This window comes from Oryzias latipes, chromosome 18, assembly GCF_053564925.1.
Source record: "Oryzias latipes strain Hd-rR chromosome 18, Olatipes_Hd-rR_3.1".
Lineage (NCBI taxonomy): Eukaryota > Metazoa > Chordata > Actinopteri > Beloniformes > Adrianichthyidae > Oryzias > Oryzias latipes.
In genome coordinates this window covers 16,921,430-16,934,582 of record NC_136254.1, presented here as the reverse complement: position 1 = coordinate 16,934,582, position 13,153 = coordinate 16,921,430, and the positions used below count along the sequence as shown (strand labels likewise).

Genomic DNA, 13,153 nt, shown 5'->3' with positions numbered 1-13,153 from the left:
TGAGTAACAGCTGTCAATTTCTTTATAGAAGTCTATGGGATTTTGGCTTCTTGGAGCCAGTGGGTACTTCCTGTTTGGAAGGTGAGAGGGGTGGGGTCACTCTGACCAAGTTTCATATAAAGTCAGTGGGTTCACGACAGCAAATCCCTCATGTGATTTACCTTTAGTTTTAAAGGGGATGGCCCATTCTAACCCAAAGGGTCCTTCTCGTTTTCTATATTTACTGGGACTGGCACATGGAAACACTGAACAGCACCCCAGTGGGGTTGCACTAACTCACAGCACCAAGTCAAAAGTGGTCTAAGTCAAATCAGTTCCTTGGGTTTATATATGTGTATTTTATGTCACCACTATGTTTGGACTTTTCAACAAACATGTCATTGAATTTTTTGTTATTTCAGAAAATGCAAATCATGCTTACAGATGCAAACTGAAGAAATTGGTTCATTAGCACACGCAGTTCACATAGAAAACGAGTGCAGTCCTCCTGTCAATAACACTGCTTTTATGGTCACAAAAAGAAACCTGATTACAGACAGAAACCTGAAAATAAAAATATAGCAGTGCTGCACAGCATTCATATAATAAAAAATTGTTCCTGAAAACTATTTTTCCGTTTGCAGCTCAATCTCCAAAACAATGTGTGGGCATGTTTTGCAGCAGCTCCTTAAAATTCCAGCAGGTTCTCTGCACCATCAGTGCAGACTTTGTTATGAGGAGCTCAGTCACAGAATTAGCGGATTGGACCATTAGTGAGGTAATGACAGGGCAGAAAATCCCTAGCTTGTTCGTTTAGCCAATCTTTTATAACCGTTCTGCGAAACTGAGCAAAACAACCTGGATTATGTCCTAATTGTGGTGCTTTTAGTGGAGAAAGTTCAAGCTCATGCAATCTCAAACTGCAGCTCCTTTCTTTGAAGCACTTTTGGTGAAGGTTATTAGGAACAGAGGGGGGGGGGGGGGGGGGAGCAGAACTGAAGCAGACACGAGAAACTTATTTATCAGTGGGTCAGATCATTGGCTACAGTAATGACTTCTGATGTCCAGAATTAGACACACCAGATGACACATTTTGTCCATTCACAGCAAACAATCAAAGGTGGAGACCGTGGAAATATGGAAATGTTGGTGTTTAACCCTTGTGCTATCTTAGATGACCCCACCCTTACATTGACATGTTCTCCCTACCATGACAAAGGTGGATAAAGGTGGAAAGATTTCATGGAATCCATGGACACCAGTAAAGATCACAAATCATTGAAAAAAAAGGTTCAGCACACTGTCTAGTGGGTCTAGATGACCCAACTCCCAACGTTAAAGTGCCTAGGATAGCACAAGGGTCAGTGATGTCACTGGATTTGCAGTTCTTAGGGTCGTGTTTGTCAGAAACTTCCCTTTTGAAAAGCTTGTTGCTTTGCTGTTATTTTTTATTGAGTTTCATTTCAAGCTTTAGACATTTCATGTGGAGATAAGCTGGCTAGCACTAAAAGAGTGGACGCTGCAGTGTTTCATTCAGTGCTATGACAGGAAATTTACAGTACAAATTGGAAAAATTACTTTTACACACATTTATTAGTTAAAATGATTACACTTACTATACTTACCCCTGAAAATCTCATTGGCTTTGCAAAAATTAGGTGACGTTTTAACAAATGGGTTATCATAAATATTCAAGTCATGTTGAATTTTTTTTATTTTTGTCAATTAAAATTGTTAGAATGTAGAATATTGTGAAAACTCTTGCTAATCAATACATTTTGAATCGTTTATTTTGTAATTACGAAAAATTAAAAAATATGTTGCTCTCAGCAACACATCTATTTGTGTAGATATAAAATGAAACACCTAATAAAACACTTTATTTTGGTGCATCTCCACTCTTCCAGCGTTTTGTGACTCCTACAGCACTTCAGAAGGGCCTGGTAACACTTCACCTTTCTTAAAAAAAATTCCTTTCCTACCTACACAACTCAAACATGTTTTATTATACCTGTGGAGTGCCTGCTTTGGCCAAGTGAAATAGGGATTGATCCCCTGCATGTGGCCATTTCCACAGATACATGCAGGCTTATGCTTTTACAAGGTGCATCTTAAAGAGACAGGAGCTTCATAAAATAACTGCCATTTTTTTTGTCATATACTTTGCAGCTAACAATTTTTTTTCTTTTTTTAATAAAAACGGCACCTTTTCAAAAGATGAAAAATTATAGTATTAGTCCCTGAAAGTGGAACATTTGATTTTTTAAATTTTATTTATTATTTTTGTGAATATTTTCATGTAGATCTGAGGGGTTTAGTAAAACTTAGGGTGTCTTGCAGGTTAATTCAGTATTTGATGTTTTATAGACTCAAACAATAACTGTAAAATAAAAACAAATTACAAACAAATATTTGCAACATGTGAAGAAAAACTAAAGGAATTATGGATTTGAAGTCTACTTTTTAATCAAAAAGAATACAACTGCAAACCATCCTTCATTGCTTTTATTAATAGGTGCAAGATGAAGACTGTTTATGGGGATTTAGTGACATATTAATAACAAATTATTTCATGAACAGGCAACAGTTAGACAAGAGACATTCCTACTGTGCTGACCGGTACCGTCCATGTTATCTCACTTCACACATAAACACATCTGATGAGCAGAATGTCTGCACACTTTACCCTGGGATTTGTACCACAATACATAAAGAATCTTTACATACAATCTATAGAAACAAGTGAACTCAAAGTGCAAAAACTTCATGCTACAGTGCTTAATAATTCAAGAAGTGATCCTCACTCTGCCTAAAACAAAGAAAAACAATCTTCACATCCATAACTAAGACAGTTACTTTATCATCTCACCAACTGTTCCTGCAGTTCTTCTCATCTGCATGAGGACAATTACAGCTCTATACACAACAAATTCAAACCGCTGTTTTCGTCTGGCGATGCTACAATTCAATGTTTGTAAACAACAATTCTATACAACACAATCTGTTTGCACACGTCCTATTGTATCTACATTATATAGTCAAAGTACCAGAACGAAAACTAAATGATTTCCACAGAAATGCAAGTCACAAACATTCTCCTACATAAGGCCAGGAATAAATAAATGAATTACAGATGTACTCAGAGGGAATCAGGTGAGACTGATAGAAATAAAGTGCCTCTTGTGTGGACGGGTTCGTGTGAGAACTGCTATACATGAGTAGAAGTTTGGAACGGGGCTTGATTTTTTTTTTTTTTGGTGGAGGCGTCCTCAGATGGGGTGCGGCTCAGCGCAGAGAGCTGACGGGCATACAGTCGCACAGGGCCCGCCTCTCAGCCCGCAGGACCAACGTCTCTGTCTGCAACACACAAAAGTAACAAAGACCCACTCCGATTATTTTTTAATCTTTTATAAGAGCAGTGGTCTTTAAATTGTGCTTATGCCATTTTTAGCCAAACTGTATTGCTTTCTAGAACATAGTTTCTGCAGAGCTGCGAAATTTGCCTCTGGCTTGTGGGCGGGACTTTTGGCACTGAGCAACCCCACCCCTCTTCCCATACCTGTTCATTATCCACTCTTCCACTAGCTTACAGTCCCTCACACCCCCAAGCTAACATTAGCGGTGCAACAAAAATGGTGAGCAATATTGGAGCTATCCAGCCGTACAGTTTGGAGCCAGATGCCAGACGGGGAAATCAAATATGTACATGAATCTAGTCGACCACAAGTGGACGAATCAGGATAAAGTGGAGCAGGGAGCCTGTGGCCCACCCAGCGTATTTTCTATTAATAAGCTCTTAAGCAGCATTTTCTCATCTGCTCCTGAATTGAATACAGAAATACTCAGAAAGTCTATTTCAGGCTTCATTTTCTTCATATATGTCCTCCATCATGAAACAAATGCCACAAGAACATGTTAAAAACACCAAAAACATGATTTTATATCTGAGTGGGTTGAACTGATAAAATCCAAGTGAGTCCCTTTAAGGCAGCTAAAACTATTGATCCCGTTAGATAGTGAAATAATCAAGTGTGCAGATCAACCAGAGTACAGGTCAACAAGTTATTTTGAACCTTAATATTAATTTCATATTATTGTAAAACTTTTTTCTTCACATTGTTCACCTTTGGGCACATCCCATCACACATTACGTCCTGTCGCCACAGCGAACCAACTTTTACTGCTTCGCACAGGTGGTTATGCAGGATGCCGTTCCTGACACCCCCCTGTATTCTATCTTGGTGGGGACCGGCACAGGGAGACCCAGACTCGGGCCCCCTTGTGTCTACAAGTAGTGTGAAGGGCCTTGCCTAAGGACCCTCACTGGATTTAAGCTCAATGCACAAACCAAGGTTTCTTTTGCACCGGTCCTACACCCAGCCAACTGAGCCACTTTATTTCTGATAAAAACATGATTATCAAATTAGCCACTAAGAGGCTAACAAAATACCTACGAAATTTCTGAAATCATTTTATCTTAGGTGCATAAAGAAACCTAAAGAAAAAAACACATCATGTGATTATTGACTGTTCATCAGTAAAGGCCTGTTCACACCGGGACGAATTTCGCCGGCGATTTTCGCCAACGTTTAACGCCTCGTGACTAAACAAAGGGCACCAATGTGAGTGTGCACACCGACGCGAAAAAACGCCACGCGCCAAAGCGTCAAAAAAAAAAAAACGCCTCGGGTTCGTTTTTTTTTTTCGACGGGTCGCGTCGAAATCTATTCGACCAATGAGAATGCCGCTTTTGCACACGTGTCTGGAGCTTCTGAAGTTACAGTAAAACACAACTTGGGGGCGCTCAAACACAAAACTGCCTTGCTGAGCACACATACCAGCGAAGAAGATAGACGTCAAGTAGCGTCTACACTGCCGCGAAGAAATAATGACGGACATTCTTAAATATCCCAGAACGAAGCACCAGTTGGAGCTACTGGTGCTTGAAATATTCATGTTTTCTTTTTATTATTCTGACTAGCGCGTAAATACTTGCTCTCTTCTTCTGAGGGAAAAGCGACTTTAAGAAGCCTAAAGTTGCGCAGCGCCACCTTGTGTACAGGAGTATTTCTGTTTACATTAAGCGCCATCTAATGTCAGGGAATGAAATTGCATGTTCGCTCGGCTCATCGTCAGCGAAAATCGCCTGGGTGTGAACACAAAAAACGTGGCGAAAAATGCTGGCGAATAACGCCTGGCGAATATTAGTCCCGGTGTGTACGGGCCTTAAGACTATGGATTTAGTACTCAAAGCTCTAGAAATCTGGGGAGTCACAGACCCTGGCATCCAGGTTGAAAGCTGTCTTCTTTAGATCCTGAAGCGCTCTCTGCATGAACTCAAAGGCATGACAGTCCACACACGGGCGACCTGAAAGCACAACAGCTAAGAAATAACACACAGCAGGGAGGTCGGACCCCCCATCCCCCCAAAAACACTGATCTTTTTAGGCTTTAGGCACACACACACACACACACACACACACACACACACACACACACACACCCCCACACACACACACCCACACACACACACGTATATATATGTATGTATGTATGTATGTATGTATGTATGTACACACACACAATAGAGGCCTGTGTGGTCCCATTGGGGGATGAAACCCATATATAAGCAAACATAATGTTTTCATTGACAGATTACCGATTCCATCTCAAGTAATAAAAAGAAAGAACCCCCATAGGCTAATGTTACCTACTTTCGGCTGGGATAACGGTCCCCGTCTCCTGATCTGCATCGGCGGTACCGAGGCAAAAGAGCTGCACGGCCAGAAGAACCAAGGCTGCTTGCGCATAGCCACGGGAAGCCATTGATGACGCCGTCGGGTCCCTGAATCAAGATAGGCAAGAAACATTTTTTTAAATAAAAAATCTACAAGGCCGTCCGGAAACTAATTAGCAAAATATGTAATGGTTAGGTTGTTAATTCCCCCCCCCCCCCCCCCCACCCCATCTTAACAGGCACGTTTTTACAAGTCACCTAAAGATTATTATTACCTCAGTGTTATTTACCTGCAGTCAACCAGCTACTGGTGTTTGGAAATCACAGTGAGGACAAACGAGCGCTGGTTGAGGAACATTCACCAAGTGCGCATGCGTCTGGCCAGGCTAAAATTTGCTATGCTTTGGTAATGAAACCGGAATTTCCCTCAAGCTTTTCAGAATAAACGACACATATTTAGTTTTTTTTTTTTTTTATTTGTCCACACCAAGAAACGTATAACCAGTAAAGAAGCAAATAGACTTGTTTTGTGTTAATAAAAAGGGAAACATGAGACTTTTTTAATGTAAACATTTTATACAGTGTATGGGTACATTGGAAATGACAGAAAAGAAGGCGGAGATGCCAATTTTATAGAAAAATATTTAATGTGGTGATCATTAGTTATCAACATAGCTGTTACACGTAACCACCCACTTGTGGGCGGGGTCCTACGAGCTGTTTTCTTAGGTAGCCTGCTAAAATGCCCGAACTCAAAACACTTCTTTTTCCAAGATGGCGTCGATGAAGGACAGCGACACTGGCCTGTGGCTTCACAACAAACTAGGATCAACAGACGAGCTGTGGACACCTCCGAGTATTGCTTCCCTGCTCACAGTGTCAGTAATCGACAATATACGGCTATGCTTTTCCAGTCTGTCGCCGCCGGTAAAGCTAAAACTGCTCCTGGGGATGCTGCATCTTCCCCGGCGGACCGTTGACGAGGTGGGTTGCTGCTGCTAGAGGTTAGCTTGAAAAGTCTCTGCTATTATTCACACAGGTAGGGTTGTAGTTTAGTTCACAACTAGTTGCAGAAAAAAATCTCGCAGGTACTCAGAGAGCATCTCAGAGACATGTCAAAAGAAAAACACATAACATAAAGAAATTTGGATGTAGTAGCTAATTATGGCTAACTCAGTAACTACTAAAAAGAAACCGCAGGTTCGTTCAGTACATTGATCTTCGGTGAGTTTTTACCTTCGCTTCAAGTCAGCAGTGGTCTAAAATTGAATTGGGGTCGGGAGAAGCTGCTCCATAGCTAAAGTTTTGAACGCCACACTAACTTCGGCTCCCCAGCGGCAGTGGGTAGCATTTGCCTGGTGGCGGGCGTTCAGACATTGTGGTGGGACGGACGCTGCTGGAGCGTTAGCTGGGTCGGAGGGCGGAACCAACACTGAGTCCGACATATCACCTGCTCTGCTATGCTGCTCTGCTGCTCATGCTGCTGCCGCCCGTCAGGACCTCTCAGTCTCACCGGAGCCAAACTCTGACTTAGCTTCAGTGATGGGGAATCCAGTAAAGGCAATTGGTGCTTTTATGTAATAATTTTCGTATCCAAGTCATCGCTTTACTTACGACCTAGAATAAAAACCTAATTAGTTGTCGTTTTTTTGTTTTATTTTATTTATTTTTAGAAGACATACATTTTTGTACCTTCCTAAAAAAGTACGTACGGTGCAGAAAAATATTTTGTTCTCGATTGTATATTTTTATCTTAGCGGAAGGGATACAAACTCAAATTCTTTGCAGAATTATCATTTTTTTTGAAAATTCCAACATGTATTTCATTTTATCTGCTCGTCAACCTTGTAAAGTTTTAATTGTTCAAGAACAATAAACTAAGCTAAACAAGAAGAGGGCGGGGTTACTCTGCACCAGCAGACCCGCCCACAATTTAGAAGTGAATTTCTCCTGGCACTCTTCAGACAATTACAGTTTTTTAAATATGTACTAAAAGCGGTATAATCGTAATCAAAAGACCACTTGGAATCCTTTTAAATTAAGTCAAAAGATGATTGGACTTGGACTGAAATTACTGAAGTAAACACCGGAAAACATGACTGACTTTATGTCAAATATCTTTTGAAAAATATTATTTTTATCCCTACTAAGTCGTCTTGATTGAATATGGAGGGTGTGGTCTTTTGATGTGTTGTCTGATGGGGGGGAAAAAATCTTTATAATTATATCTTTTGAGAAATTTGATAATCAAATGTCATTCTTCTGTGTTTTGCCCAGATGAAGGAGGCCTTGTCTGAGATCATCCAGCTGGCTACGGTGGATTCAGAGCCATGGGTGTTGATGGTTGCAGATATTCTAAAATCCTTCCCAGAGACGGGATCTCTCAATCTGGATTTAGAGGAGCAGAATCCAAATGTGCAGGATATTTTAGGAGAGCTCAGGGAGAAAGGTTGGTAAAATCTGCCATCCTGACTTTTATTGGGATGCTGGAGTCTTTAACCTTGTTTACATGTTTGCAAACATTTGAAATTCAAATACTACCAAGAAAGATTCCTCTGCGCTCTTATTATATTTTATATTTTATTTCTCTTTGTGTTTAAAAGCATACATTTGTTATATTTGATACATATGATACTGAGATATGTTGATCAAATTTATAACAGAACAGTTTGTTAGTTTGTTAGTTTAATCTTATAGTTTGTTTTGTTATTGCCCAAATTTAATGGGATTTCTGGTGTTTTATATATTATTTAAACAAAAAATATTTTTACATTATTATTAGTGTCAAGTTACATAGAAATAAACTTTGTCAGTTATTTATTTGTGTCAGGTGTTATTAGGTTAAAATGTTGTTATAAAAATTAGAAACATATCCATGGTTGAAATGTAAAGACTCACTCTGATGAAAATTGTGTTTTTGCTGTTTTGAACTTGTTCTTGTGGCATTTATCTAGTGATGGAGGAAATATAAAGAAAATTCAACTTAAAATTCCATTTCTGAGTATTTCTTTAATGAAATTGTTTTGAATCAGGAGAAAACGAAAAAATGCTGGTGGGAAAAGATTGTATTTGTGATGTAAACAATACATTGGACGGGTCACAAGCTCCCTGCTTCACTCAGCAGCAGGAGAAGGGGATCCTGGCTAGGAACAACATAATCATAAATACAAGGCCACTATGAACTCTTTTAAAACGGATCAAAGATGATCAGAGTGGGTCCTGAAAGGTAAAAAGTAGGATCAAATTAGTTTGGAGCAAAGTATTTCAAAGAAATTCAATGTTTTTTTTTTTTTTTTTTTTTAAAAATCTTTTCCTATCATTAAGTTTTGAGTTTGCTGCCAAACATGAGGTGGAAGGTTTGAAACCCAGTTCACCATCTTCATGCATCAGCGAGTTTGAGGTCTAAGGGAATTCCCAGACTCAAACAGATGTTGCTGGTGTGTCCTGTGGCTCATTTGTTTGTCTTCGCAGTGAGCGAGTGCGAGGCGTCGGCCATGCTTCCCCTAGAATGCCAGTACTTGAACAAGAGTGCCTTGACCACTCTGGTGGGACCCCTGACGCCTCCCGTTAAGCATTTCCAGCTCAAGAGGAAGCCCAAGAGTGCAACTCTCAGAGCAGAGCTGCTGCAGAAATGTAGGCCATTTTATCAGCTAACTTCAATCCATTGTCCGTTTTCCATTTTTGCTTGTGTTAGCTTGACAGACATTGTCAAAACCTAAATGTCAAACGTCTGTAACTGCTGTTTCAGCTACAGAGACAGCCCAGCAGCTGAAGAAGACAGCCGGAGTGCCTTTTCACGCCAAAGGGAGGGGATTGGTTAAAAAGATTGACACGACGAGTGAGCTCCACCTCTCATGTTGATCTTTAGTGTGCACTTTGAACAACTTTGGACTCAAAAATTCTTCTTTTTTCCCCCTCCTCCTGACTTCCCTCGCTTTTCACAGCCCCCCTCAAAGGGATCCCTAAAGCCCCATTTCGCAGCCCAACTGCCCCGAGTATGTTTAGCCCACCCAGTAACCGCACCCCTATTGCTCCTGCACGGACACCCCTACGCAAAGAGAGGGGCGTCAAGGTTTGTCACGTCAAAGCGTGCGTATCATCACGGATGTGATTTGCATTCTAGCTGCTTAGAAAAGTTTCTTTTTCTTTTTAGCTTTTAGATATTTCTGAGCTGGATATGGTTGGAGCTGGACGAGAGGCGAAGAGGAGAAGGAAGACTCTGGGTATTTTGTTGCATATCTTGAAATGAAACAAATGTGTCTTTCTGGTGAAGCTGACGTGTTGAATTCCTCTAACATAGAAACAGAAGCTGCAGAGAAACCAGCCAAAGAAGAGGCTGTGGTGGAGAACACCACTCCAGACTATGCTGCAGGTCTTGTTTCTGCACAGGTATGCCACATCAGTTTAGTTTTTCTGTCTGTATGCTTTATTTATCATTAAAACAACAACAAAATGCTATAAAGACAATATTTTTTTTTTTTTTTTTTTTTTTTTTTTTTTTTTAAGAAACTGGTGTCCCTGAACGAGAACCCTCTACCATCAACCAGCTATCTGCCTGCGACACCCAGCATGGTTCCCTCCTCCTCCTACATTCCCAGCTCAGAGGCACAGCCAGGTTAGCCAAGAGAGCAAGAAAAACATGTTGACATAAAGTTTAATTCCGTTATTCTTTGTAACTTGCACCTTCCCCACAGCAAATGCTGGTGGGTCCAATCGAGACCCGCTGCAGGCTGCCCGCCAGCCTGAAGAGTCAGCAGCTGTGGTTGTGGGTGCGACCGCTAATTTGCAGAGTCAGTACAAGCAGAGGACACCCATGTACAACGCAGGCACCACCGTGAACCCTGCAACCCCAGCATCCCCCAGCACACCGGCCTCCACCCCAGCAAGCAACGGAGCCCCTGCCATCGCCAGCCAGCCGGAGACCCCCACACAGCCTCCCAGCACGCCACAGACCCCAACCCCGACAGCAGCCCCCACGCCAGCACAATCCCAGCCCAAGAAGAACCTTTCGCTTACGGTAGGCTGGCAAACAGTTTGACAGTAACGAGGACTTTGTTCTTGTTTGATATGCCTTTTTTTATGTCATAATCATATGCTTCGATTAAGCAAAAATTACTACTGTGGTAATATAACCCACAATGTGATGTCCACGCCAGGTTGTATAAGGTTAAAATACTTGATGTACCAATCCAACACTACGTCAGGACTCCAGTATCAGTGCTGTTGATGTCCCGTTTGTGATCCACAGAGGGACCAGATGTATGCGGCCCAGGAAATGTTCAAGACAGCAAACAAGGTCACCAGACCAGAGAAAGCGCTCATCCTCGGCTTCATGGCCGGATCCAGAGGCGAGTGACCAAAAAGAAAACTGCTCTATTTTATATCTAATGCTACGTTCACAAAACGCATGTGATGTGCTGAATACTGCTAATGCGTTCAAGAACCAGGGCTCCGCGTGGGTGGTGCATGAACCCACAGTCGGAAGAGTCTTGGTGTGAAACGTTGAAGCGGTGCAAAGTGCTCCAGGCTTTTTGGCTGAATCCAAATTCTCCCTCTATCCCTACAGTTTCCCCCCACCCCTCCAATTGTCGGGGCCTTTAGCAGGGTGGGGCTGTCCGAAACATTTTTTTTAAGGGCTAACCCTCGTGGTGGAGGGATGCCGAGTCCTCCGCCATGAGGGCGTTGCGCTGTGCTGCAGAGGGGAAACGCTTTTCTTCTCAGGGTGTTCTTTGAAGCACAGAAGTTTACATTAAAATGTAAAGAGACGTTTTGATTTACCATGACCTTTTTAAAGTTAGAAAACTAATGTTTTTATGGATTTCCGAGCACAAGCACTTCCGTGTTAACATTGCTGCCCAGCGACTATTGATGATGTCAACGAGTGGGACTAAATAAAAATACAAAGACAGTATTTTTCCAAAACTCTCTGTTTTGAGAGCTTAATTTAGGGGTCGGGTAAATCTGGGTTCTTTAGGAGCCTTTTTTTTTCCATTTGCTATGATCGTTAATCTTTCAAACATTTTTTGTGGCAATGCTTGATGTCCATTTTTTTTCTGAAACTGTGCAAAATGTAATTTTAATATTTTCTTTACTGTAAAAATCATAAAAATTGAAATCAAACATTTTTTATGGTTTATAATGAAGATCTAACAAGTAGACAAAATAAAAAATGATAAACCAAAAAACGAAGTTAAAAAGATGTAAAAAAGAAAAAAAGTCTTAAAAACCAGCTGAAGATCCACTAAACTAAATACAAAATTCCAAGGATTTAGTCCAACGTTCATCACACTTACATGGTCTAAGTTTTGATTTGTTTGTTTAAAACCAAAAAAGTTTAAGCTAAAAACTTTTTTGAAACTTTGATGTTAAATTTTGAATGAAAACCTCAGTAGTGGGGGTGGGGTCGTTGGAATTCCTACTTCAGACTGATGTCTGCATCTTTTTTTTTTTTTTTTTTTTAACTGCGACTGTTTTTGCCCTTTTGTGTTTTGGAACAAAACTTTCTAAGTAAAAAGCAAAAAGTTTGGATTTTAACCCCCGCCTGTGTGCATCCTGCAGAGAACCCGTGCCCGGAGCAGGGAGACATCATCCAGATCAAGTTGAGCGAGCACACGGAGGTTTTGCCCAAAGCCGACGGCACCGGCAGCACCACCATGCTGGTGGACACCGTCTTCGAAATGAACTATTCTACAGGACAGTGGACACGACTCAAAAAATACAAACCCATCACCAATACCTCATGAGACCTCAAATATGTTCAAGAAAACAAATCCCACATTTCCTGGACAACAAAACCTGTTTACACAGCATTCACACACGTTTGGGTCAGTTCAAGAGATGGGAGGGTGTCTGTCAAGGAGAGAACGTTCCTCCATTTGACAAAAAGCAGGACACTGAAGTTTTTAGTTTTTATTCACTTATACATTTCTGTTTTTAAGTTTTCTGAATGTTCCCCCAGTCAGAAGAGGTGGTGGAGTTCCTCGTAAACAGCCAGCACCGTTCACACGTGTGCCAAGGTACGGACACGCTCAGTGCTGCTTCAGGCCAGAGGAAAGGCTGCACAAAAAAAGACTTTTGCAGCCATCTCTGTTATCCTCTCTGCCAAAATAGAAGATCTACTGTCATTAGATGTCACTGCAAAAACTGTGGACGCATTACAGTAAACATGAATCATTTTTCATTATTCAAAAGAAGGGACGAAATAAAGTGATGGAATATTCCAGGGGGGGAAGTAGTTATTTTTTTTTAACCATCATTTAATAAAATTACTTTTTTTCTTTTTTTAAAGTAGGGTATAAAGTTGTATTTAACTCAGGTTTTTCGTACTTCCTTTGGGAGTTTCTTTACAGTTTCCTAAAAAAAAAAGCAGCTAGTTCAATCCCCGTGATTTCTTTCTTCATCAAACCTCAACACAGGCGGTTGGTTTTATGCCTTAGT

At 41.0% G+C, this 13,153-nt stretch overlaps 2 protein-coding genes across 4 annotated transcripts; one reads left to right on the top strand and one right to left on the bottom strand.

Moving 5' to 3' along the window:
- Positions 1-2,469: 2,469 nt before the first annotated feature.
- Positions 2,470-7,097, bottom strand: nicol1 (NELL2 interacting cell ontogeny regulator 1). Of its 3 annotated transcripts, none has more exons than XM_004079844.5 (4): positions 6,953-7,097; positions 5,694-5,824; positions 5,259-5,347; positions 2,470-3,336 (listed from the first exon to the last, which is right to left on the bottom strand). In XM_004079844.5, exons 2-4 carry the CDS (start codon positions 5,803-5,805, stop codon positions 3,265-3,267), a joined length of 273 nt encoding a protein of 90 aa, XP_004079892.1. In that variant the 5' UTR covers positions 5,806-5,824; positions 6,953-7,097; the 3' UTR covers positions 2,470-3,264. The 3 variants fall into 3 exon arrangements, with proteins under 3 accessions (XP_004079892.1, XP_023821605.1, XP_023821606.1); XM_023965837.2 differs by lacking the exon at positions 6,953-7,097 and adding an exon at positions 6,007-6,136; XM_023965838.2 differs by lacking the exon at positions 6,953-7,097 and adding an exon at positions 5,992-6,112.
- Positions 6,396-12,936, top strand: nelfa (negative elongation factor complex member A). Its single transcript, XM_023965836.2, has 11 exons — positions 6,396-6,700; positions 7,994-8,165; positions 9,188-9,349; positions 9,465-9,554; positions 9,661-9,788; positions 9,870-9,939; positions 10,017-10,105; positions 10,223-10,331; positions 10,411-10,733; positions 10,965-11,064; positions 12,275-12,936. Exons 1-11 carry the CDS (start codon positions 6,491-6,493, stop codon positions 12,457-12,459), a joined length of 1,638 nt encoding a protein of 545 aa, XP_023821604.1. The 5' UTR covers positions 6,396-6,490; the 3' UTR covers positions 12,460-12,936.
- The last annotated feature ends 217 nt before the right edge of the window (positions 12,937-13,153 follow it).

What these genes read in the sequence shown, in the direction of transcription:
- nicol1 (XM_004079844.5), bottom strand. Translation starts at nt 5,805, where the DNA reads ATGGCTTCCCGTGGCTATGCGCAAGCAGCCTTGGTTCTTCTGGCCGTG. An exon ending in GACCGTTATCCCAGCCGAAA is followed by an intron (nt 5,348 to 5,693) that starts GTAGGTAACATT and finishes TTGTGCTTTCAG; the next exon opens with GTCGCCCGTGTGTGGACTGT. An exon ending in CTTTCAACCTGGATGCCAGG is followed by an intron (nt 3,337 to 5,258) that starts GTCTGTGACTCC and finishes TGTGTGTTGCAG; the next exon opens with ACAGAGACGTTGGTCCTGCG.
- nelfa (XM_023965836.2), top strand. Translation starts at nt 6,491, where the DNA reads ATGGCGTCGATGAAGGACAGCGACACTGGCCTGTGGCTTCACAACAAA. An exon ending in GAGGAGAAGGAAGACTCTGG is followed by an intron (nt 9,940 to 10,016) that starts GTATTTTGTTGC and finishes CCTCTAACATAG; the next exon opens with AAACAGAAGCTGCAGAGAAA. An exon ending in CTTCATGGCCGGATCCAGAG is followed by an intron (nt 11,065 to 12,274) that starts GCGAGTGACCAA and finishes TGCATCCTGCAG; the next exon opens with AGAACCCGTGCCCGGAGCAG.